General features: G+C 33.4%; 1 protein-coding gene and 1 pseudogene across 1 annotated transcript in view; one reads left to right on the plus strand and one right to left on the minus strand.

Annotated features, from left to right (window-relative positions):
* LOC107623148 (coumaroyl-CoA:anthocyanidin 3-O-glucoside-6''-O-coumaroyltransferase 1) overlaps window positions 1-233 on the minus strand; it is a gene marked incomplete in the record, with an annotated part of 7,783 nt that extends 7,550 nt beyond the window's left edge. Inside the window, 1 exon segment of the mRNA XM_016325306.2 lies at window positions 7-233. Within this exon segment, the coding sequence (XP_016180792.1) occupies window positions 7-179 (173 nt within the window).
* On the plus strand, window positions 18,617-21,805 carry LOC107621367 (annotated as a pseudogene).

The following is a 24,927-nucleotide window of genomic DNA, read 5'->3' on the forward strand; positions in this document are numbered from 1 at the left end:
TGGGTGGTGGTGGTGGGTTGAGGAAGCTCGTAGAAGAATATGCGTTGTATCGGATGGAGGTAGAACCAAGGGAGGTCGAAGAATGTTAGGGGGATCGAAGTTTGTGGAACGGAATCTGGTGGAGGTGAAATTGAACATTGCTCAATAATTTTTACACCGTGATGGTGGGGTTGACCCATGGAAACCGAAGAAGGAGCTGGGTAATGCCTGTCAACTAGTCGTGATCTCTATATACGGTATATATAGATAAAGAAACAAATAAACTAATAAAATTAAGTGAAGAAAAGTATTATAATTCTTAATTTCTTATAGAGTTTTAGTATTTTAATGTAAAGGTAGTTAAATGTTTATTTACTAACTTTCATTTTAGAGATTTTGATCCCTTTTTTATTGTAGAGGGCGGCAAATGGCAATGCACAATAATTTTATAAAGTAGACGACGGCAATGTACGATAACAATAATATTTAAAATCTTTAAAAACTCCTTAGTTTAATAGTGCCAAAACTAACAAAATACAATACAATCAGGGCAAAACACTATAATAAGCCAACATCAATCCAAATTTACCTATATGAGCCAAAATGAAAATCGATACAGCAATGAGCCAGATCATATTTTTATGTAATTCGAACCAGGGTAGTTCGAACTTCATCCTCAAATAATTCGAACCAGACCAGTTCGAATTTCGAAGAAAAAATTGAATGTAAATCGAACCAGACTGGTTCGAACTACCTATGCAACCGTGCGTACATCATGATGTTGTTGGGCACGCAGCTTTTTGCGGACAAGTCGGGTAACCGCGTTCACATCAGATGGCTTCCATTTGTAGCTAGGCTGGAGGAGATGGGGACCTACAGCTGGGGTTCTGCAGCACTGGCATGGTTGTACCGGTGCATGTGCCGTGTGGCGAACAGAAATGTTATCAAGCTAGCGGGCCTACTTCAGCTACTTCAGTCATGGATTTTCTGGCGATTTCCTCGATTTAGGCCTGCAGGATTTGAGACGTTCAGCTGGCCACTGGCCTCGAGGTACTTCCCTAATCTTTGTCTATTTCAATTTACTATTGGATTTGAGGCCTCACAGCGGGGAGCTGGGCGAGTTCCTGAGATGGATCGACCTGACGACGTGCCGGACAGGAGGCGGGTTGATAGGAGAGCTCGCGTGGGCACACGTCGTAGCCAGCGTGACTGGGGTTGGCTTGAGCGTGCTATGGAGGCTGGCGACGAGGCCGGCCCCGCTAGAGGTCGACGACGACATCATCCTGGCAGAGGTAGAGGGCGTGCTGCGGTTCATGCCGCTGCACCTGACCCTCAGGACGATGACGATGATCAGCATGGGCCTGAGGGCGGGGATGGTGCAGGGGCGGCCTCTGTTGCTGGTGGTAGTACCCAGGATGGGGTTCACGGAGGTGAGTGGTATGGCTCCGGGATGGGTGACGGGGCTGAGCCTAGTGACGCTGGACTTGGGTCCGGTCCTTTTGGACATTACTTTGTTGGAGTACCCACCGACGACCAGCCTCAGCAGGACGGTACTCCATGGGTTATTCCCGGATCACAGTGGCAGGACTTCCTTGGGGCAGATACGCTCGATCCGGACTTCGGCAGTCCACGGTTTCTGGCGGAGATTTCGGCTATCATGCAGGAGGACGAGCCGGGCAGGAGGCGTCCTCAAACCCCTGCCACGCAGGCACCCTTAGATGTTGATTTGAACGAGCCTGCTACGACTCCTGTTGGTGACCAGTTTGCTTTGGGAGGTACCCCACATTCCGCTTACACCGCTGCATCACAGTCTGTCGCCGGGCCGTCTGCCGCACCACTCCATTTTACGCCACCCGCACAGCCTACCCCGCATGAGGACGCAGATGAGATAGAGGATGAGGAGCCGTTCATCCGCAGAGGTCAGAGGCCACGGTATGCAGATGGAGGTAACCAACCCCCGTCCGGACCCTCAAGCGCAGCCTTTATGCCGTTATGCCTGTCCGATATAACCAGAAGACCGGGTTGCGGTGTCACGTGCTGTCTAAGGTGGGAGAGAAAGAATGACCAAGACTCTGCATTCTCACCTTCTACTAGTGCGAATGCAACGGGTAGAATGTTATCAATTTGTGTAATTCGAACCAGCCTGGTTCGAATTACTTGATGCAGCTTCTCCCTATATAATTCGAACCAGTGTGGTTCGAATTATGTGATACGTTTTCCTCCCAAGTAATTCGAACCACCCTGGTTCGATTTACTTGAATGAATTTCCCTCTTCATAATTCGAACCACTCTGGTTCGAATTACTAATGAATTGAGTTCGAACCACACTGATTCGAATTATATAAATATAGGGTTTGGCTCATTGCATAAACGAATTTCAGTTTGGCTTATTTAAGTAATTTTCAACTTCCCTTGGTTTATTCTGGTTTTTTGCCCGTACAATAAGCTACCAATTATATTGTGGCGAATTCTTCGATGTAGTATTGTAGTACTCTGTAGTGTTTCACGTGATGGGTTAAGACGTTAAGTTAATAATTTGTGAATGTTAGAAAGTAGGAGTAATCAATGTGGGGTAATGAATGGGCTTATAGGTGGGCTTTTTCTTGGTGCAAGGTTAGACTGATTCAAGTTTTTGGACGGAGTTAAATGATTTTTATAAAAGTATAATTAATTTGTTATTTTTTGGACGTCGAAATATAATAGAGTTTGTGAACATGTGTATATTTAAAGGCTTGAGGTACACACTAAATAGGTCAAAGAATATCTGACCTATGTTTTTAGTAGATTTTGAGTTGGAAAAAACGGCTGAGACATGTGATGTAGTTGGAAAAGTATTTGTCTCAAACTAAAGCCACCCAAGTTTAAATTCTAGCCATGGTGGTTAGACTAGTGTGTCTGTGTCAGTGAGTGTGTTTGTATGACAAAAAAAAAAAAAAAAACAGTTAAAAAAAAAGTATGTATAAATTTTTTGTACTCGTATAATTATGAGCAGTTATTAGTTTTATTTTGTATAAATAAAATTTGAGTGTTTAATTTAAATAATTAGTGATTAAAAAGAATTTGATAAATGAAGTTGTAGTTAATAATGTATTGTCGAAGGTGAATAATTTAGATTTTTCAAAATTTGGATTTAGGATTCGAGTTTAGAATTTAAAATTTAGAAATTAGAATTTTAAATTGTGGGTTAGAATTAGAGTTTAAGTGATTAACAAGAATTATGCATACTAAATTGTATAATATAACACCCAATAACAAAATTAATAACCATAAATCATATATTATGAATCAAAAATGTATCTATAACAATATATAATGCGAAAACCTCAAGTTTGGTGTCCAAATTTCTTTTCTATTTTAACCCGTTAAGTACCAACATAATCCAAAACTAATTTTACAGTTATGCATTTCACTACCAGTTACAAAAAAAATTCACACGTAACTTCTTTCTCAATCCTCCATTTAAATAATCTATTTTTTTATCATTTCTTTAATTTTTTTTACTTCTCTTGCTCAACTCTAATATTTTCACCTTTTTGAATAACTCTTTAGACAACTTCCTAAAATAGACTATGACTATGATAAATGTTGGTTTTAGAAGTATGTACGAAAAGAACAAAAGAATAATTTATGATGGAAGAAGTGTTCAATTAAATTATATATATGTCATATTGGTAAGTAATTTTTGGTAAATTTTATTATATTTTGTGATATTCATTTAAATTAAATTTTATTTAGTTTTATCTTAGTTTTAGATTGTACCATTTTGTTCTGAGTACAGTATACTCTGTAGCTTCACTCTACTTATTTTATTAGAATTTTTGTTGTAGTTTCTTAAAAAAATTTATCATTGTTGTATTTCTTTTGATGTTTTTTTCTCTTTTTTTTAACATTCTCAGTTGAATTGCCTCCATCCTCCTCCTTTGCCTTCCTCCACTGCGGTTATAAATTTTTTTTTTCAATTTACTTACTCAATCTATATTTTTAATCCATTTTTAAAATTTTTAATTTGTTATCAATTTTTCACGTAGACAAATAACGTTATGTCTTTTTCTCCCATTAATTTGATTTGACAAAGAATATTGTATTTAAAATTTGAGTATATAAATATTTTTAAATTAAACTAAAATAAATAAATTATATTACAAAAAAATTTATTAATTTTGCCTTTTACAATATTATTTGTTTGGCATATTGGCTTAGTTATTTAATTGGTATATAATGCATGCAAGAGAATCATACCTATCAAGTGTTTCTTAAAATATTCATATACTAATTTTTTAAATAATTAATTATTTAGAGTACTGAATTTGATATTTAATTATATAAAGTATTGTATTTGTCATACAGAAGACATACAAAATATGCACATTTCTATAACAATATATAAACAATAGAAAATCCATTTTAGTTTCCAATATTTTTTTTTTCATTTTTATCCTTTTTAATAACTTACTTCCAGTTACAGAATTCTACTACTTCATTTTCGTAATAACTAATAGGATACCAATTTCTCCTCTTAATCTCTCTCACTTCACTGGTTACTCCATATCTCTCTCACTTCACTAGTTACTCCATAATAAAAAACCTACTGTAATTTATTTTTCTTCATTAAATAAAAGTGTAAAATTATTTTTATATGTTTCTTTGATTAATTACAGTTGACAACATACCAATAAAAGATTCACGTAGAAGTGGTCGACGAACTTGGCAAGACTATGCTAGACAACAAAGACAAAATATGAGTGAAGAACAGAGGCAGGAACACCTTGCCAGAAGGTGTGCCAATTACAGAAAGAGTATTAGACGAGGAAAACAAATCGATACATCAAGTGGACCAACTAACATGACAACACCATTACAACATATCACAAATATACCCCTCAACAATAATACTCTGTATCAGGTACTCTAAGTTATACTTCCCATTAATAAATTTATGTTGTTAGTTTATCATTTAATATGAATTATTTTTTACGATATATCTATGTTACTGGACTCTTAGTACGTACCAATATAAAATTTTTATAACTGTATTATTATAAGAAAAATATATATGTTCAGTGTTTAATAATATATTTGATATTAAATTTTCTGACTCTGTAACAAAAAAACTTAGTAAATAATTCTGGTATATTTTTTTAACTTTTTTTCTACAATTTAGATTGCCATTTAATTTGAATATTTCTACAACATTTCTATGTTAATGTATTCTTAGTACTATTTATCTGTAGTTTATCTACCGAATGTACTCTTAAATTCTCAACATACATTATTTTCATGTTAATAATAAATTTTTTAAATTTACTGTATAACAAAAATAATTAGTATTTCGATATTTTTTTTATACTTTTCCTTATCAAAAATAGATATATCAGAAGTATTAATTTCTTCACTATATAAATTTAAATTGATAAATTTACTATTTTTAATATAATTATTATGCTACCAGTTCAACATAATTTTTATATTCACGGATTATTTATTTCTAAAGAAAAATTATACACTGTAAAATATAATCATTTAAAATACATTATTGTCGTTCCGATAATATGATTGCTATTATTCAGATACTCATAATAATAGTGGTCCAATTAATATCTAATAGAATTTTACATTTCATATCTTTTTTAATATTCTACAATTCTTTTAAACATTTTATTTAATACACGAAAAAGGTTAAAATATTTTTAATACATATATATAACAATGTAAAAAATAAATGATAATTTTTTCACTTAATAAATTTATTATACGGTTACACTTGAATTATTTTTCAAATGATAACTTTTTACAGGAACTCAAACTTCCTATCAAACTTTGGATAATTATTATGATATTAATGGGTATTCTATGTATTCTATTACTTCCAATCAATTTAATTTTATATGATTTGTTTCTTATATAAAGTAACCTCTCAATTACCACTGATACTGTACAGACTTAATTTAATGAATAATTTTATAATTTTGTTAATGTGTTCTTTTTACATAATATCAGAAATTCATGGAAATAGATCTGATCAAAACAGTAGACGTGAAGAAAATATAACTGGTTAGTATTGTACTTTTTTTCTTTATATATTTAGTATTGTGACATAATTTTAATAGGTAAATAAATTTATAAAAAAATTATTATTTTATCCTTATATGTTAGCATATTAATGTATTCATATTAAACATTAAGTGTGAGCATAATTGATGTTAAAAAAATTATTTATTTAAGATTATTACCAGAACCAATTATAAAAAAAAAGTGTCAGTGCCTAATCAAAAAAAATTAAAATCTATACACAAAATTTATAAAAACCAATAAAATACTTAAAATATTTATTTGCCAATTAAAATAAAAAATATGTAAACTTTAGCGAAAACAAAAAAAATAGGTAATTTAAAAAAATTTATATTTTGTTGAATCATTTTGTTATAATTCACACAAACATGACAAAATAAAAAAATTAAATAAAATATTAAAAAAATTAATTATTTAAGATCATTACAAGAACCAATTATAAAAAAAGAGTGCCCGTGCCTAACAAAAAAAAATTTAAAATCTATACACAAAAAAATTTATAAAAACCAACATAATACTTAAAATATTTATTTGCCAATCAAAATGAAAAAAAATGTAAACTTTAGCAAAAACAAAAAATAATTAATTTAAAAAATTTTATATTTTGTTGAATCATTTTATTATAATTCACACAAATATGACAACATAAAATAATTACATAAAATATATTTTAAGAAATACAATAAATAATAAAAATTAAAATGATAACTCTAGGCGAAAGCATACAAAATAAAAATTATTAGAAGTAATAGAACAAATAAAATATGAACCAATATTATCGTCATGTATTATATTATTTCGACCAGTAATATCTAAACATTTAAAAAACATGAAACAAAACATACAAACTAAAAAATTTGGACAAAAACAAAAATCGTCATACCCTATATAAGATAATTAACTAAAAAATGTTATAAGACAACTTACACAGTTGATGAACAGAAAACTTTATACAAAAAAAAAATTTATGATATATAAAGATAACATTTTTTTAAAAAAATTATTTATTTCAGACTCAAACTATATTGTATTGACTATTTAATCTAAAAAAAATAATCCATAACAAACATAGTGTTACCATATAAACAAAAACATATAATGGAACAAGGAAATAATAAACATTTAAAATAATATAATGTTGTTATAAATCGTATGTGATTTTAATTTGGTTATAACAGTTTCGAATAAAAGGTTTTAAACAAAATGATTTTATTAAAAAAAGAATAAAACTATTTTGCTACACAATAAATAATATTTTTTTATAATTAACAGAATAAAAACATTTACTTAACGAATAAAAAACATCTTTAGAAAGAATAAAATAAAATATTTTATAATTATTGTTGTTAAATACATCTGAATGACAAAATTTAAAAAAATAAAGTCAAACAACATCACAATATTATACAGTGTAACAAAGTTAAAAAAAATGATTGAAACATCACTTAATTATTTGATAGTTACTTATCTTTTTTTTATGATGATCACTATAATGGAAGTAATTCTTTGTATTTATAATCAACAAAGAACTATTTTTAGTTGTTACAAAATTCATCATTTTCTGATTTTCATTATGAATGTAACCAAATATATGTTAATTTAAAACGAGTACAGAAATTAGACAAAATGTTCAAGTATCCCATAATTGTGCTCAAAATTTTCAAGAGGATGCAACAATAATTCGAACTCCGCTACCAATCCCAAGGACATGTCATTACTGTAGCGCACGTCTATTTCACCATGAGACGTTCGAGATGTACTGTAATGGGGGGAAAGTTTCTCTTCCCCAAGTAAATACTCCTCAGGAATTGCTTGAAATCTTCCTGGACCCCTTTGCAGAAGGAAACCATTTTAGAAAACATTCGTGGATACAATCATGTATTTTCCTTCACTTCGTGTGGTGTGCACATAGACGAACAACTGGCTATAACAGGTCGAGGTATATATACATTTCGTGCTCAAGGCTCAATATATCACAATATAGGGGATTTTATCCGGATCAGGGCATGCGGCCACGATTTTTGCAACTGTACATATATGATACTGAGCACGAGTTGCAAAATAGGATGCTGGAGAACACACAACTACATGAAACATTGGTTTTCAAGTTACAACAATTGCTACACCGGTATAATCCTTTTCTCCATGTGTTTCGCCAGCTTGCACAACGGTCAGATGTACATGAGTGTAGTTTGGTCATTAGAGAACGACCTGCTAATCAGCCACAATATAGTCTTCCAACTGCGTCACAGGTAGCAGCTATAATTGTTGGTGATGACGTTGAAACAATGATTCGTGGGCGAGATATTAAGGTGCAAACTCATGCTGGTAGCCTACGAAGGATTCAGGAATTCGTTGGCTATTACGATCCACTACAATATCTTCTTCTTTTTTCATTTGGAACTCATGGATGGGATATCAATACTCGAAGTCAAAGTGTCGGTAAAGTATCATGCCGAACATATAATAGTTATATGCTCCATGTACCAATCCCCATTTCCTACGCAGTATAGACTTCAATAAAATTCTGCCAAAAAATTGATCAATGTATCTAATCTTTTTTGCAAATTCTTAAAAATTTGTAGATCCGCCCCGATGATCATTCCACCATATTGCAAGCAGGGCGACTACTACAACAATATGTTGTTGATAACTATGTGAAAATTGAAATCGGAAAGTTAAGATGGGTTCAAACTAGACAGAAGAAATTACGGGCTGAATTATACCAAGGTTAACAAGATGCTTTGCATACAGGAGAAACCAATGCAGGTAAATATTGTTGTATCTAATTGCTACTTCGAAAATCATTAAGAATTACCCAAAATAATTACTAAAACTAATAATATTTCTCTATATATTTGTCTTCAGAAAATGTTGGAAGAAAAAGAACAATATTACCATTGTCGTTCATTGGTAGCCGTCGTGACATGACCCAACGATATGAAGATGGAATGGCGATTGTTCTTAACGAGGGCAAGTGTAAGACCCATAAATTTCAAAAAAAATTAATTAATTATATTATTTCTAATTAAGGAGCGAGGAGAGTGTGTCACGGAGCAGGGGAAGCTCGCGCGAGTGAGGAGCGTCGCCACCGTCATCGCGACGTGCGCCGCCAGCTTCGCTGCACTTTGTCATCACCATCGCCGTCGGACCGCCGTGGAGTTGTTGCCGTTGAACCGGCGCTGCGAGCTGCTATCGAGCCTCAAGCAGAATCCGATGCGAAGAGAGAGAGAAAGACAGAACAACGCGAGGAGAGAGAGAAGGCGTTGCGGGGGTTTCTGTCGCCGCTGCTCTCTCTGCTATCGCTGCCGCCGGAGCCACGAGATGAGGTGGGGAAGGAGACCATTTTCCCTGTTGCTGTTGCAGTCACCGCGCTACTACTACTACGCTTCGTTTTCTTGTTTTCCTTAATTACCGTAAGTCATTTTTGTTTCTGAACCCCCACTGCTATTGTCATGCTATCCGTTGATTGAGAAGTTTAAGACGTTGATGTTTTAGGATTAAGCCGCTGCAACTGTGGACTGTGATGGTTGATGCTCTGAAAGAATCGTCGCTGTTGGGGTGACTGGAATTACTATTGCCAGTTCTACCGTTGCTACCGATGCTGTTGACTTGCCCCAATTCAAGTTCAGTGTCACTGCCCTAGGTCTAGCCTGTCTCCTAACTCTGTTTCACTTTTATACTCTGAACTGCATTGGTCTCGTTTATCTGTTTGTTACGATTTTAATTCCATTTTATTTTCGGTATTGCCTTGAATTTTTAGAGTTGTTTCTGCGTTTGATTCCATCAAATTTGATGTTGCTGCTGTTACTACTGCTGATTCTAATGCCATTGCTGCTGTTGCTGTTAATTTGGAATAAGTGGGTTTGTCGCCTTTGATTCTTGAATTCAGCTAGTCGAGGTAGGGGCGCTTTTCTTAAACTTTTTTACTTTTCAGAGTTGTTATAAATCGATATTAATGCGTAAAATACATTTTTGGTGATTTCGTAAGTCTTATGAATTGAATTGAGTTGTTTTGGATGAATGAGGTTATTAGTTGTACTGATTGATTGATCGATTGAGAAAGTTGAATATTCTGATTAGTTGACTGATGTTGTTAAAGTAGTTTTTCTAGAGTTATTTGAAGATATTTAATAATGACATTTAGTTTAACTTTGGAAATGATTCTATTTTAGGAAAGGTTTAGTATTGAAATTTGATTTGATATTAAACTCGATTTGATATTGGAATTTGATTTTAAAACAAATTTGGAAAGGACCTGATATTTGAAAATGGTTTGTTTATTGAGAATAATTTACTATTTTGGAAATGGTTCGAACAGGATTTGAGGAACGGTTTGGTTTGAAACTGTTTGAGAAAACCGAGAGTTCTTAATTATTGATTAATGCTATTGAATGATATTGATTTAGATTGCAATTTATAGGACTGGTTGGTTGGATTATGGATTTTGCAATTTCCTTGTGTTGAGTGTGGTTGTTGTGAAAATTGTTATTGGGAGTGATTTGACTAATTAACAGGTGTTTGGTTTGGTTTGGTTGGGACCCAAAAAGGGTGGCAGAATCCGAGTTTTAGAGGAGATGCTGCCAAAATTTTATAAAATTGGAAGTTTTGTTTGAAGTAATTGTTTAAAAAGATTTAGTTCTTAAACGTTATTTATTTAAGATTGATTTATTTAGAAAAGAAAGAATTATGTTTTGGATTGAGATTGTTGATTAATGGAAAGAAGGATGATGAGGATTGATTTGAAATATGATTTTTGAATGAATTTGGAAATGGGATATGGATTGATGAATGATGATGATATTGAAAATGGCTTAGATATTGATGAATGATGAATGAATGGTTTATATGGCTTATGAATTTGAAATATCTGAGATACGAGGTTCCCTGGATTAAGTGTCGTGGCTTTCCACCACGTGTACTAGGTTGAAAACTCGATACTCTGTTGACCCTACGACGTAAGTGTGACCGGGCACTATATAAATTCCCGGGAATGTTACCCCCATTGAGCAATATTGATTATTTGAGAAAAAGCTATGCATAGACTCTTGGGGATGCACATCGGGGGACAGTCTAAGGACAATTCAGACTTGTCGGGTTCGCTGGATAACCGACAGATGAGCCTCATCAGCCATAGGACAGGCATGCATCATATGCATTTGTATGCTTTGCTTGGGTTTGAACTTGTTTTGGTTTGCCTAATTGCTAAACTGTTATTAATTGCTACTTGAACTATTTGTTGTAACTGCTACCTACTTGTGCTTTCCTTGTCTGTCTTGCCTGTGTTTGTCCTAGCGTGCTATATTTGAGAATGAACTTTGATGCTGAATTAATGACTGTGTTGTTTGATTGCGTGGTTGGTTTCTGATTGAGATTTTTTTTATAAGAAAGGAAAGGTTTCGGACTTCTGAAAGATTAAACATTGTTTATTTGAAAAAGTTTTGAACGGTTTCCTATTGGTTTTAAAAGATTCATAAGGCAATGATAATCACTAAGCTTGAAAACAGTTTTCTTATTAAATATCTTCTTATGACAATTTTGAAACTTCGTGGTGAGACCGTGTGGTTAGGTTCTCACCCCCTACAGCTTTACCTTTTCAGGAACCAGATGAAGAAGCATTAAGAAGAGTTATATTGCGTTTGGTTTATATGTTGTATTACTTAGATTATTTTTTTCCCTCGTCTTTATTATTACAAGTTTATTAAGAGGGATAGGAGTTGTATGTTTTATATGTATATTATATTATGAATTATTATGTAAGGAGTCTTGTATGTGAATTTATGCCTGCTTGTATTTTTCTTAAGATAAAGTATTTTTTCCGATTTTCAAAGAAATCAGCGATACAGTGTTGAGTCACAGGCTCTTATTTTAATATTAAGTATATAAAGTAGTCATAATACTTCTTGCTATCAGAGTGGCGCAGCCGGAAGCGTGACATTCTGGTAGTGAGGGTGTTACATTATGGTATCAGAGCGGTCTTTCCTATAGAGCCTTGGGAATGGACTGATTATGCTTCAATTGCATACTCAGAGTCTGTCATGTAGTAGGTCTTGTTTGAATAACGAGAACTAGAATTTTAAGCACATGACTGCCTATTAATTAACATTGTTAGCTTATTGTTGCATATCTGTTGATGTTAAGTCTGGCCAACTTAATGTTGATGGCTTATGTGAACGGAAAAGTTAATAGGTTATTATAGGCGAAAAGGAATTGATATGTAATGGTTAATGCGAGTCACGTGGTTCGCGGATGCTAGGGTTCGCTTTTCGTGCTTGGTTTCGATTTATGATTCTTGTTTACGTCGCTTAGGTTGGCATATCGTTTCTTTTTTTTATTTACTATCCTCATTGAAGTTCTTTGATTCGGATTCCTTTCTTGAACCATGATTGATCATTCTCCAACCGTATTTCATTATTCGTCCATAATCTTATTTGATTATATTCTTAAGAATTTGTTTTGAGTCTTTTAAAAACATCTGTCTTTACCATTGATTATATTCTTCTTCAAGAATCCTGTGCTCATTGATCTGATCTTGAACTTGTTTTAGCATAATGTATGATCTTTAAATCTTGAGCGATTTGAACCTTGAAAATTATGATTCGAACTAAGCTAACTTTGTAAATTGATACTTTTGCTTCATGTCTAATGTATACCTTAAACTTACCATATTCTTGATTATCTTCCAAATTCTCAGCATCATAAAATCCTGACCTTGAATTTCTCTACGTAATCTATGTATCTCCTTGACGTAATCTGAGCTCATTTTGGATTGGAAAAGTTTTGAATTGATCTTTTTCTTACTTAATTGTGTTTCCCAATCATCCTTCAAATTTTTGGATAAGATTACTATTAAATTTAGCATATACTTTCCTACATGGATTCTAAAATTTCTTTATATGGTTTAAATCTGTTTATCTGTAAAGCTTCACCTATTCTTCTATAGAAAACAATTTCTACTTTGAATTTCCTTCATTAACTACAACTTGATTTATTTTCAACCTTATCACAGTTTTTAAATGTATTCTTATGTGATTTTACATCCAAGTATCTTTCAAGATTCTCAAAAAAAATAAATATATATATTAAAGCAAAATAAAATAAAATTTTATTCATAGCCCAATTAAATTTTATTTTACAAACTTTGCATATTTTATTTTAACTACGATTGTTTTGATGTAATACCTTATTTAAACTTTTTGTATTTCTTTTGAGAAAATGAATTCATTCCTTCTTTAGATTATCCATTCTTTGTAAACGCTACCATTGATTTTTAGTCTTCTTTTCCCCTCAGCTCAAAATCCGGTTTAAATAAAAGTATCGTTCTTCCTTTTGATTCTTCCTATCAAAGTTCTTAAATTCAAAATTCTTTCTTAGGATTACAACTTTATTTCCTAGCTTATGTTTTTATGCAATTCTTATTTAATTATCTAAAAAGTCTTTCAAAGTTTTCGATGAAAAATTTTATCCTTAGTCTAACTAATTTTCATTTCACAAATCTTGCATAATCTAATTCGACTTGAATTTGTTTTAGCATGACGTAATATTTACGTTTTTGATAATTTTCTTAAATTTTGTAAACAATTGCCCTGTTTTCCTCTATGGTTTCTATTGGAGTCCTTTGAAATTAAATTTTTTTCCTAATTGCATTTTGATTCTTCCTTCCGGCATACTTCATGACTTTTGACCATTCTTATTTGTTGGTAGTTTGAACCATTTTGAAGAAGTTTTGAATTCTTTTGAAGAAATTTAAGTTTTGAATCAACTTTTTAAGTTATTGAGTTCCTTTTTAGCGCATCTTAATATTATTGAACATCCTTATAAAGTTGTGACTTCAAGTATATTATTGGAGTTTTGTTTTAAACATTTTTAAACAGGTTTTGATTTATTCTTATGCAAAGTTGTCCCTGACTTTGAATTGTCTTACTTGAGCAGTGCCTCTCTTTGATGTGATTTGAACTTGTTTCGGGGCGATATAACCGTCTATTAAAGTTTTAATAAAATCGCTTTCAATTCAGCCTACACTCCTTTACTTTATATTCTGAAAATTCCTGTATATGATTTAAACCTGTTCGATTGTAATGCATCATCTTTTCTTTTATGAGTAAAACTTTATGTCAAGTTTTTTTTCCAACAAGATTGTAGTTTTTATACATGCTTGAAAAAGAGAAAATACAATTTAGCTCTTAGCCAAATTAATCTTTCCATTTACAAAGTTTGTGTAATCTATTTTCATTTGAATTTATATTGAAATAATGCCACATTTACGCTTTTATTAATCTTTTGAAGGATGTTTGTTACCCATTTTCTCTTTCAGAACATGAAATGATTTCTCCTTAAGTTTTCCATTCTTTACGAACAATGCATTCGAAACTATTTTTAAACCATACTCTTGAGTTCTATAAACTTTGTTTTTGGTTTGGATATTCTTCTTCTGTAAACCTCATATTTCTTGATTTAGCTTGAATTCGTTTTAAAATACTGTGTTGTTTTTCAACTTATTGATCCTATCCAATCCCTTCGACTCAAGAGTTACCCTTAAAGTTATCAATTGATCCTTTTTCCAACATTCTTCATTACTTATTTATCCTTGTCTACTTGTGATTTCAACAATTCTTTCAAATTCTCGCGAACACGGTCCTTATTACTTTTCCTTCTTTTCTAAGGTCTGTTATCCTTCTGAGTATACTCGAGATTAGTTTTGATATCTTGTGTACCTATTGGACTTAGTAAACGACACATTAATTCTTTAGGGTACGTTTGGTGGACGTAAAAGGTGAAATTTGTAAATGTACGATGTTGCAGGGAGTTGTGGAACCTTATTTCATGTGAAAGGATTTTGTTGATGTTGGGTTTGTGACCATTAAGATTTGCAAAGTGTTTGATGTGGTTGAAAACCTTCAGATGAGTTGTTCGATGAAGTACGATTGAGGATGGAGGGAATAAGTTAAGTTAAAGTTTGAATAATTGACTCTCTGAAGTTGGTGTGAGATCAAATGCGAACGTTAAGCACGTTGTTTTAATCCTAACCTATTTTATAACCTTTTATCGCCTTATTTTACTATCACATGTTTGAAACATATCATTTTGTGCATCAAGCCTATCTTGTAACCTTGTTTCACATCATACTTTTACCCTTCATATTTTTATATGAAAATCCTGGTATTTGAAACTATATGTATATATATTGAGAACTTTTCGCCTTTTCTTTAAATAAGTTCAAGAGGAGTAATATGAAAATCTCTTTTATTTTGTATCAATTTTCGAAGACGAAAATTTTTATAAGGTGGGTAGGATGTAAGACCGAAGACTTTTGAAAAGTCATATTTTGAACTAATCCCAAATTATATATATTTATTTATAGTTTTAATTTCAGAAATTATTCCTAAAATTATTAATTTCATTTTTGTCCCAACCCTAATTACCCCGCTCCCTTCAGCCGCCATACCCCTTTCCTTTTCTTCCAAAATCAAACTTACCAACACGACACTTAGCAGCAGCCAAAAATCCACAGAAAGAAAGAAAGAGAGGAGAGGGTGCGAATCAGGAGGGAGGAGAAAGGGGGAGAGCGTGCCGGCGAGTCACTGCCGCTCGTCGCGCTACCGTCGTCGCCGATGAAGGAGGAGTGAGGAGAGTGTGTCACGGAGCAGGGGAAGCTCGCGCGAGTGAGGAACGTCGCCACCGCCGTCGCGCCATGCGCCACCAGCTTCGCTGCACCTCATCATCACCATCGCTGTCGGACCGCTGTGGAGTCGTTGCCGTCGAACCGGCGCTGCGAGCTGCTATCGAGCCTCAAGAAGAATCCGATGCAAAGATAGAGAGAGATAGAACAACGCGAGGAGAGAGAGAAGGCGTTGCGGGGGTTTCTGCCGCTGCTGCTCTCTCCGCCATCGCCACTGCCGGAGCCACGAGCTGAGGTGGGGAAGGAGACCATTTTCCCTGTTGCTGTTGCTGTCACCGCGCTACTACTGCTACGCTTCATTTTCTTGTTTTCCTTAATTACTGTAAGTCATTTTTGTTTCTGAACCCCCACTGCTATTGTCATGCTATCCGTTGATTGAGAAGTTTAAGACGTTGATGTTTTAGGATTAAGCTGCTGCAACTGTGGACTGTGATGGTTGATGCTCTGAAAGAATCGTCGCTGCTGGGGTGACTGGAATTACTACTGCCAGTTCTACCGTTGCTACCGATGCTGTTGACTTGCCCCAATTCAAGTTCAGTGTCACTGCCCTAGGTCTAGCCTGTCTCCTGACTCTGTTTCACTTTTATACTCTGAACTGCCTTGGCTCGTTTATCTGTTTGTTACGATTTTAATTCCATTTTATTTTCGGTATTACCTTGAATTTTTAGAGTTGTTTCTGCATTTGATTCCATCAAATTTGATGTTGCTGCTGTTACTACTGCTGATTCTAATGCCATTGCTGCTGTTGCTGTTAATTTGGAATAAGTGGGTTTGTCGCCTTTGATTCTTGAATTCAGCGAGTCGAGGTAGGGGCGCTTTTCTTAAACTTGTTTACTTTTTAGAGTTGTTATAAATCAATATTAATGCGTAAAATACATTTTTGGTGATTTCGTAAGTCTTATGAATTGAATTGAGTTATTTTGGATGAATGAGGTTATTAGTTGTATTGATTGATTGATCGATTGAGAAAGTTGAATATTCTGATTAGTTGACTGATGTTGTTAAAGTAGTTTTTCTAGAGTTATTTGAAGATATTTAATAATGGCATTTAGTTTAACTTTGGAAATGATTCTATTTTAGGAAAGGTTTAGTATTGAAATTTGATTTGATATTGAACTCGATTTGATATCGGAATTTGATTTTAAAACAAATTTGGAAAGGACCTGATATTTGAAAACGGTTTGTTTATTGAGAATAATTTACTATTTTGGAAATGGTTCGAACAGGATTTGAGGAACGGTTTGGTTTGAAACTGTTTGAGAAAACCGAGAGTTCTTAATTATTGATTAATGCTATTGAATGATATTGATTTAGATTGCGATTTATAGGACTGGTTGGTTGGATTCTGGATTTTGCAATTTCCTTGTGTTGAGTGTGGTTGTTGTGAAAATTGTTATTGGGAATGATTTGACTAATTAACAGGTGTTTAGTTTGGTTTGGTTGGGACCCAAAAAGGGTGGCAGAATCCGAGTTTTAGAGGAGATGCTGCCAAAATTTTATAAAATTGGAAGTTTTGTTTGAAGTAATTGTTTAAAAAGATTTAGTTCTTAAACGTTATTTATTTAAGATTGATTTATTTAGAAAAGAAAGAATTATGTTTTGAATTGAGATTGTTGATTAATGGAAAGAAGGATGATGATAATTGATTTGAAATATGATTTTTGAATGAATTTGGAAATGGGATATGGATTGATGAATGATGATGATATTGAAAATGGCTTAGATATTGATGAATGATGAATGAATGGTTTATATGGCTTATGAATTTGAAATATCTGAGATACGAGGTTCCCTGGATTAAGTGCCGTGGCTTGCCACCACGTGTACCAGGTTGAAAACACGATACTCTGTTGACCCTACGACGTAAGTGTGACCAGGCACTATATAAATTTCCGGGAATGTTACCCCCATTGAGCAATATTGATTATTTGAGAAAAAGCTAGGCATAGACTCTTGGGGATGCACGTCGGGGGACAGTTTAAGGACAATTCAGACTTGTCGGGTTGGCTGGATAACCGACAGATGAGCCTCATCAGCCATAGGATAGGCATGCATCATATGCATTTGTATGCTTTGCTTGGGTTTGAACCTGTTTTGGTTTGCCTAATTGCTAAACTGTTATTAATTGCTACTTGAACTATTTGTTGTAACTGCTACATACTTGTGCTTTCCTTGTCTGTCTTGCCTGTGTTTGTCCTAGCGTGCTATATTTGAGAATGAACTTTGGTGCTGAATTAATGACTGTGTTGTTTGATTGCGTGGTTGGTTTCTGATTGAGATTTATTTTATAAGAAAGGAAAGGTTTCGGACTTCTGAAAGATTAAACTTTATTTATTTGAAAAAGTTTTGAACGGTTTCCTATTGGTTTTAAAAGATTCATAAAATAATGATAATCACTAAGCTTGAAAACAGTTTTCTTATTAAATATCTTCTTATGACAACTTTGAAACTTCGTGGTGAGACCGTGTGGTTAGGTTCTCACCCCCTACAGCTTTACCTTTTCAGGAACCAGATGAAGAAGCATTAAGAAGAGTTATATTGCATTTGGTTTATATGTTGTATTACTTAGATTATTTTTTTTCCCTCGTCTTTATTATTACAAGTTTATTAAGAGGGATAAGAGTTGTATGTTTTATATGTATATTATATTATGAATTATTATGTAAGGAGTCTTGAATGTGAATCTATGCCTGCTTGTATTTTTCTTAAGATAAAGTATTTTTTTCCGATTTTCAAAGAAATCAGCGATACAGTGTTGAGTCACAGGCTCCTATTTTAATATTAAGTATATAAAGTAGTCGTAATACTTCTTGCTATCAGAGTGGCGCAGCCGGAAGCGTGACATTCTGGTAGTGAGGGTGTTACAGCAAGCCAGATATTTTTCTCACAATGACATGCAATCCATCTTGGACTGAAATAACTTCAGAACTCAACCCAGTTCAAACTCCACAAGATCGTCCAGATCTAACAACAAGAATTTTTCGAGCCAAATTTGAACAGCTAAAAGAGGATGTAATTACTAAGGGTATCTTGGGAAAGGTGAAGAGCTATATTTATGTCACTGAGTTTCAAAAAAGAGGGTTGCCACATGTACATATGTTGCTAATCTTAGAAAACAATGATCAGTTAATTGACCCGGAGCATTATGATAGTTTGGTACGTGCAGAGATACCATCTAAAGAAGTAGAACCATACCTACATGATGCAGTGCTAAAACATATGATTCATGGTCCTTGCGGTACACTTGATCAATCTTCACCCTGCATGAAAAATGGCCAATGTAAACGCAACTACCCAAAAGAGTTCGCAGCAGAAACACGAAGAGGTGACGACTCATATCCGCAATATAGGCGACGATTCGACACTCCAGTACAGATTAACCAAAATGTCACGGTTGACAATAGATGGGTAGTTCCGTACAACCCTTGGCTACTACTAAAGTATGATTGCCATATTAATGTTGAGATATGTAGTAGCATCAAGAGTATAAAGTATCTCTACAAATATTGCTACAATGGTCCAGACCGGGTTGCAATGGAAGTTCACAACGGTTCTAATGTTGACGAGGTCCAACAGTTTGTTGATGCAAGATGGATTGCTGCTCCAGAGGCATGTTGGAGAATATTTAAATTTAACCTTTACTGAATGTATCCATCAGTGGAAAGGTTACAAATTCATTTGCCAAATCAACATCAAGTGAGCTTCTATGATCACCAAACCATTCCTGAAATACTTAATGATGATTATTTCTCTAGAATAATGCTCACTAAGTTCTTTGCCCTGAATCGTGAGGAGAACCAACAATCTAGGCATCTTTTGTACAGGAAAATTCCAGAGTATTACACTTGGCACAACAAGGAAAAAAAATGGCGTCGGCGCAAGACACAGAGGAGATCCATCGGTCGAATTTATACTGTATCACCTTCAGAAGGAGAAAAATTCTATTTGGGTATTCTGTTATCTAATGTCAGAGGACCAATCAGTTGGGATGACTTGCTAACAGTGAATGTGGTCCAATATTCGTCCTTCAAGCAATCTGCTCAACACCGAGGATTGTTAGAGAGTGACAGTAGCATCCGTGAGTGTTTGGTTGAGGCTTCTGTTTTACGATTGCCATGTGCTTTACGAAGGTTGTTTGCAACCATCTTAATATTTTGTGAGCCTACAGATGTAAGAAGCTTATGGGATGAATTTTTTTCATATATGGTGGATGATTATCCGTCAACCAGCACCATAACAGCCTTAGTGTTAACAAATCGGCTACTCAGGGATATAAATGATATACTCCTTCAGCACGGAAAACAGATTACACAATACGATTTGCCAGCTCTAACTCATGAAAATGACAATGACAACTCGATACCCAGAGTTATCCAAGAAGAACTGTCTGTCGAAGTACCTCGGGAAGACCTGTGTTCCGTAGCAAGATTGAACAATGACCAATCTAAATCTTTCAAGTGCATTATGAATATAATTGATCGAAGAGAAAGTGGAGTGTTCTTTGTTGATGGGCCAGGAAGATCAGGCAAAATATTTCTTTACAGGGCTATAATTGCAGAATTGAGAAATAAGGGTCATATTGTCTTGGTAACTGCATCGTCAAGAATAGCCGCAACATTATTGCCTGGGGGTCGAACAGCTCATTCTAGGTTTAAGATCTCAATTAATGCAGAACCATCATCCATTTGCAACATAAGCAAACAATCAGATCTTGCAAAGTTGATTAGACAAACAATGGCAATCATCTGGGATGAAGCACCTATGGCAAATAAAGAATCGGTGCAATCATTAGACCGCACTCTAAGAGATATATTAGCAAACGATATGCCATTTGGAGGAAAAGTGATGGTGATGGGAGGAGATTTTCGCCAAGTACTACCTGTCGTACCGAAAGGTAGTAAGTCACAAATGATTTTAGCTTCTATAGTTAAGTCTCATTTATGGGCTTCCACTAAAATTCTCCATTTGAGACAAAATATGCGATCTTCTAATGATCATGTTTTTGCTGAGTATCTAATGCGCATTGGTGATGGAATTGAGCCCACCATACATGAAGACTTTGTACGGATACAAGCAAATATGACAATTCCGTGGGAGGGTGAAACATCGTTGCACAAGTTAATAGAAGAAATATTTCCAAACTTACAATCTCATGGGTGGGACGCTTCTTACATGGTAGAAAGGACAATATTGACGCCAGAAATCATGATGTGCAACAGCTTAATGATATAATTATCAACCAGTTTCCAGGAGAAGAACGAAATTTAGTCTCATTTGATGAGGTAGAAGGAGATGCTAATAATTTATATCAACAAGAATACCTTAACTCAGTTTCTACAGGCGGGTTGCCACCTCATGTGTTGAAGGTAAAAAAAGGCGCACTTTTGATGTTATTGAGAAACATAGACCCTAAGGCCGGCTTATGCAATGGTACAAGGTTACTATGTCATGGAACTTTTCAAAACATGTTGGACGTATAAATTTTAACCGGTCATCACTGTGGAAGAAGAGCTTTCTTGCCTCGGATAAAACACAAAACAACAGAAAATTCAGGACTGCCTTTTATACTTATCCGGAAGCAATTTTCTGTAAGGTTGAGTTTTGCAATAACAATAAATAAATCACAAGGACAGACCATTCCTAAAGTAGGGATCTATCTCCCTAAACATGTATTTAGCCATGGTCAATTATATGTTGCTCTGTCTCGAAGTATTTCTCAGTCAACTACAAAAATTTTAGTCAAAGAAGGAAAAATAGATGGAAGAAGTGGAGAATTTATCAGAAATGTAGTTTTCAAAGAAATATTGTTACCTTCACCACAGGTAATTTATGTTCTTAGTAAATCTGTGTATAGTTACTTCTTGATACAATTCAGTCTTCATATCATTTTAATATTTAAATCTCTTTCAGAGATTTAGATATTTTTGTTTACAAACTTCAATTTATTGACGACTAACGACTTATATTTTTTTAATAGACAATTTGATTTCAAAGGAGCTCATCAATATATGCCAGGAGATAAAGACATCGAACTTGAACATCTGTTTTATGCAACAGGTACGTACTAATTATGATTAACTGAGACATACTAGATATATATACTAGAAATATATTAACAAATATCAATTACAGGAAGAAGGATTCCAAAGTCTCTGGAGTGCATGGAAAGATGAGCAAGAAATCGCATCAATCGAACCAATAGACAATAAAGTAATTTTTTAAATTAATTACTATGAAAATTGCATTAAATATATATACTTCTATTTCTATGTTAGTAATCATACTCATATGTTATCTAATAGGTTCATTCCCTTCAAATTTATTCTATTGGTTGGGGAGGAACGGTTAAAACAGACAAGACCCAATTCTGGAAGATGATAAAAAAGGAAATACTGTTCCAACAACATACAAGGTAATACAATCATCGTAATCAGAATGTTATCAATATGCCTATTATCTATCTCCCTTCTATATTCTTCATTTTTCATTAAATAAAGAGAAAGAGTTTATGCCTAAAATATTAAAAAGTAACTCTAAAATTGCAACAGAGATTATGTTTCCCATGTTGAATAAAGTTGCAAAAAATAATTTTAAACCAGTAATAATAAATTAAACATTTTTCTTTTTCCAGAAACAAATACACAGAAGCGAAACCAACTCATATTAGTAAAGAAGAATATTGCAGGTACCTTTCATTAGATTAAAAAACCGCACAAAATATTGGGCTAATATCGGATAATTATAGATTTGAATGCTCTACAGAGGGTTTAATGGCTTCTTTTGTTGTGCATGTGTAGGAAATCCAACCTCAAACAAGAAATTTCAATTTTGCAGGTTTTATTTTTTTTTTATTGTCAAATTTTCATTCAAATATAATGAAATTTTTATTGGCATATGGTATATTTTATTGATTTCTAAATTTTGTAGTTCTTCAAGGCTAAAAAATTTATTGATAAAGAGATGTATGAGGAATTGCTAAATATTTTTTCTCGGTAGAAATTCAGAAATTACTTTAGATTTATCTTAACGTTTTTACTTATAGTTTGATCTATACTCAGCTAAAAAAAGACATAATTATTTTTCTTCTTTACACTTTTTGTAGGCACAAGAAAGATTCTTCAAATACAGATCCGTATTTTGGCTTACCACTTAAAAAAAGGTCCCTAAACAAAGGAAAAAAATATGACTTTTAGATATGGCTCATTTTTTGTAAACAATCGTATTTTTTTATTTATTTTTATGACTTTGAGTTATATAGAAGAAGATAAAATATTATTGTAATAAATATTTTATGAATTATGTTATTTGTAGATTTGTAGATAGGTGATGTATGTGTTCGGTATAATTAAATCATTTTCATATTATTATTGTTTATAGATAGGTAATATATGATTATTTTAATTTAAACATTTTTATATTATCATTGATTATTCTATATTATTATTTTTATGTTATTCGAATTTAAAATTTTAAAATTCATTAAAATAATTAACTTTAAATCCCATAAAGTGTCAGTCTTGCACACCTTCATATCATGACCAAACTTGAGACAGGAGCCACAAATAAGGTGAAGACTTTCATATTCAACCTCATATTCAACACCTTCAACAAGAATCTTCTTAGTCACTGGCAATCCTAAATCTATCTGAACACAGGCTCGAGCATATCGTCCTCTTTCATCTAATTTTGTTGCCAAATCAACCTTAACGGGAATGCCAACTGCAGCCGCAACACTGAGCATTGCATCTTCTTGGTAGCACCAAATTGGTAATCCGGAAATTCTAATCCACACTAAAGTTGCTCCAAAACAGTTTTCACTTGATCTAAACTCTTGATCCCAAGGCTTCACAGCCACATAATTTCCCTCGATCATCCACGGACCTCCTAAGAGAACCTTTTCTCGCTCCTCAGCTACATCAAACTTCACAAGAAAGTAGTCAAATCCCACGTCCAATAAATCAAAACCTCCCTTAATCCTCCATACCGTTCGGAGTTTATGAGACAATGCAGTGTAGCTATAATGTTTACCTAGCACCTTAATCACTATAGCATCCTTATAAGGTTCTGCCAAGCAATTCTTAGCTTCTTGGGTAAACGTGACACTCGGTGGCAAGAGATCTCCTTACTTCCCAGAAACTACCGCAATGTTATCTCCCGATAAAGTTTCAACAGGTGAAAAAGCTTTAGCAATCTTGGAACCCACAACTTTGTCCCTGAAAGAAACCTTCAAAGGCTTAGAAACCCCTCCCGAAATATGATCCTCCTTTTCCCCTGATGCAATCCCTCCCCCGCTCTCCCCCTTATCTCTTCCGCCAATATTACCGGCTGCCTCACCGTGTTTCACCCTCAAAGTCTCTTCCCCGCTCACTCCACCGCTCATCTTCAATTTTCAAAATTGTACAGAGTACGGAGTACGTACTCCCACTAAACCCTAGTTTTTTGGTCTATAGTAAAGTATTTAAGTCAATTGAATTATTTTTTATCTTTTGAAAAAGTACTACTAAGTTTTTTATAAAAAGTTTGGGGGGGCCATGGCCACCCCTTGTCTGAACTAAGCTCCACCACTGCCTAAACATAAATCTTATGTGTACATAAACTTTATATTGCTAATAATTTAACCCTTGAAACAGAAAACACATGTAATCCTCTAATAATGAACGATTAATAAAATATCCTCAAATTTAGACAAAGACATGCATATTATGAACATTTTGTGTTTATATTTAAGAAATTATGAATTTTTTCCCTTTTGAAAGACTAATTAATTTCATAACTTTCTGGGTGATAAAATAATATTTTCTGTAAAATGAAAATTAAACTAATTAAAAAAAATAAATAAACTACAAAAAATATTTTTAAAATATTTAAATATAAAAAAAATTAGTAAAAGATCAAAATAATAAAAATTATTCTAAATATTAAATATATATTATAAAAAAAGTTTTGAAAATTGAAATTTAATATAATCTTTTACAAATAAAATAAAAATGAGATATATTAATCTTTAAAATTTAACAATTTTAACCCAAATAAATTTTCCTTTCGCAATTTTTCCTTTTAATGAATGGTCCATAAATTTTTTTAGAAATAAAAAAGAAATGTAGGCATCGAACTGTAGTTCAACTTTCACAATACTTTATAAATAATTATCTTTTTTAACAAAATGCTGATAAATGCATAAGGTATTTATCATAAATTAC

The sequence above is a fragment of the Arachis ipaensis genome, chromosome B10 (genome assembly GCF_000816755.2).
Source record: "Arachis ipaensis cultivar K30076 chromosome B10, Araip1.1, whole genome shotgun sequence".
Taxonomy (NCBI): domain Eukaryota; kingdom Viridiplantae; phylum Streptophyta; class Magnoliopsida; order Fabales; family Fabaceae; genus Arachis; species Arachis ipaensis.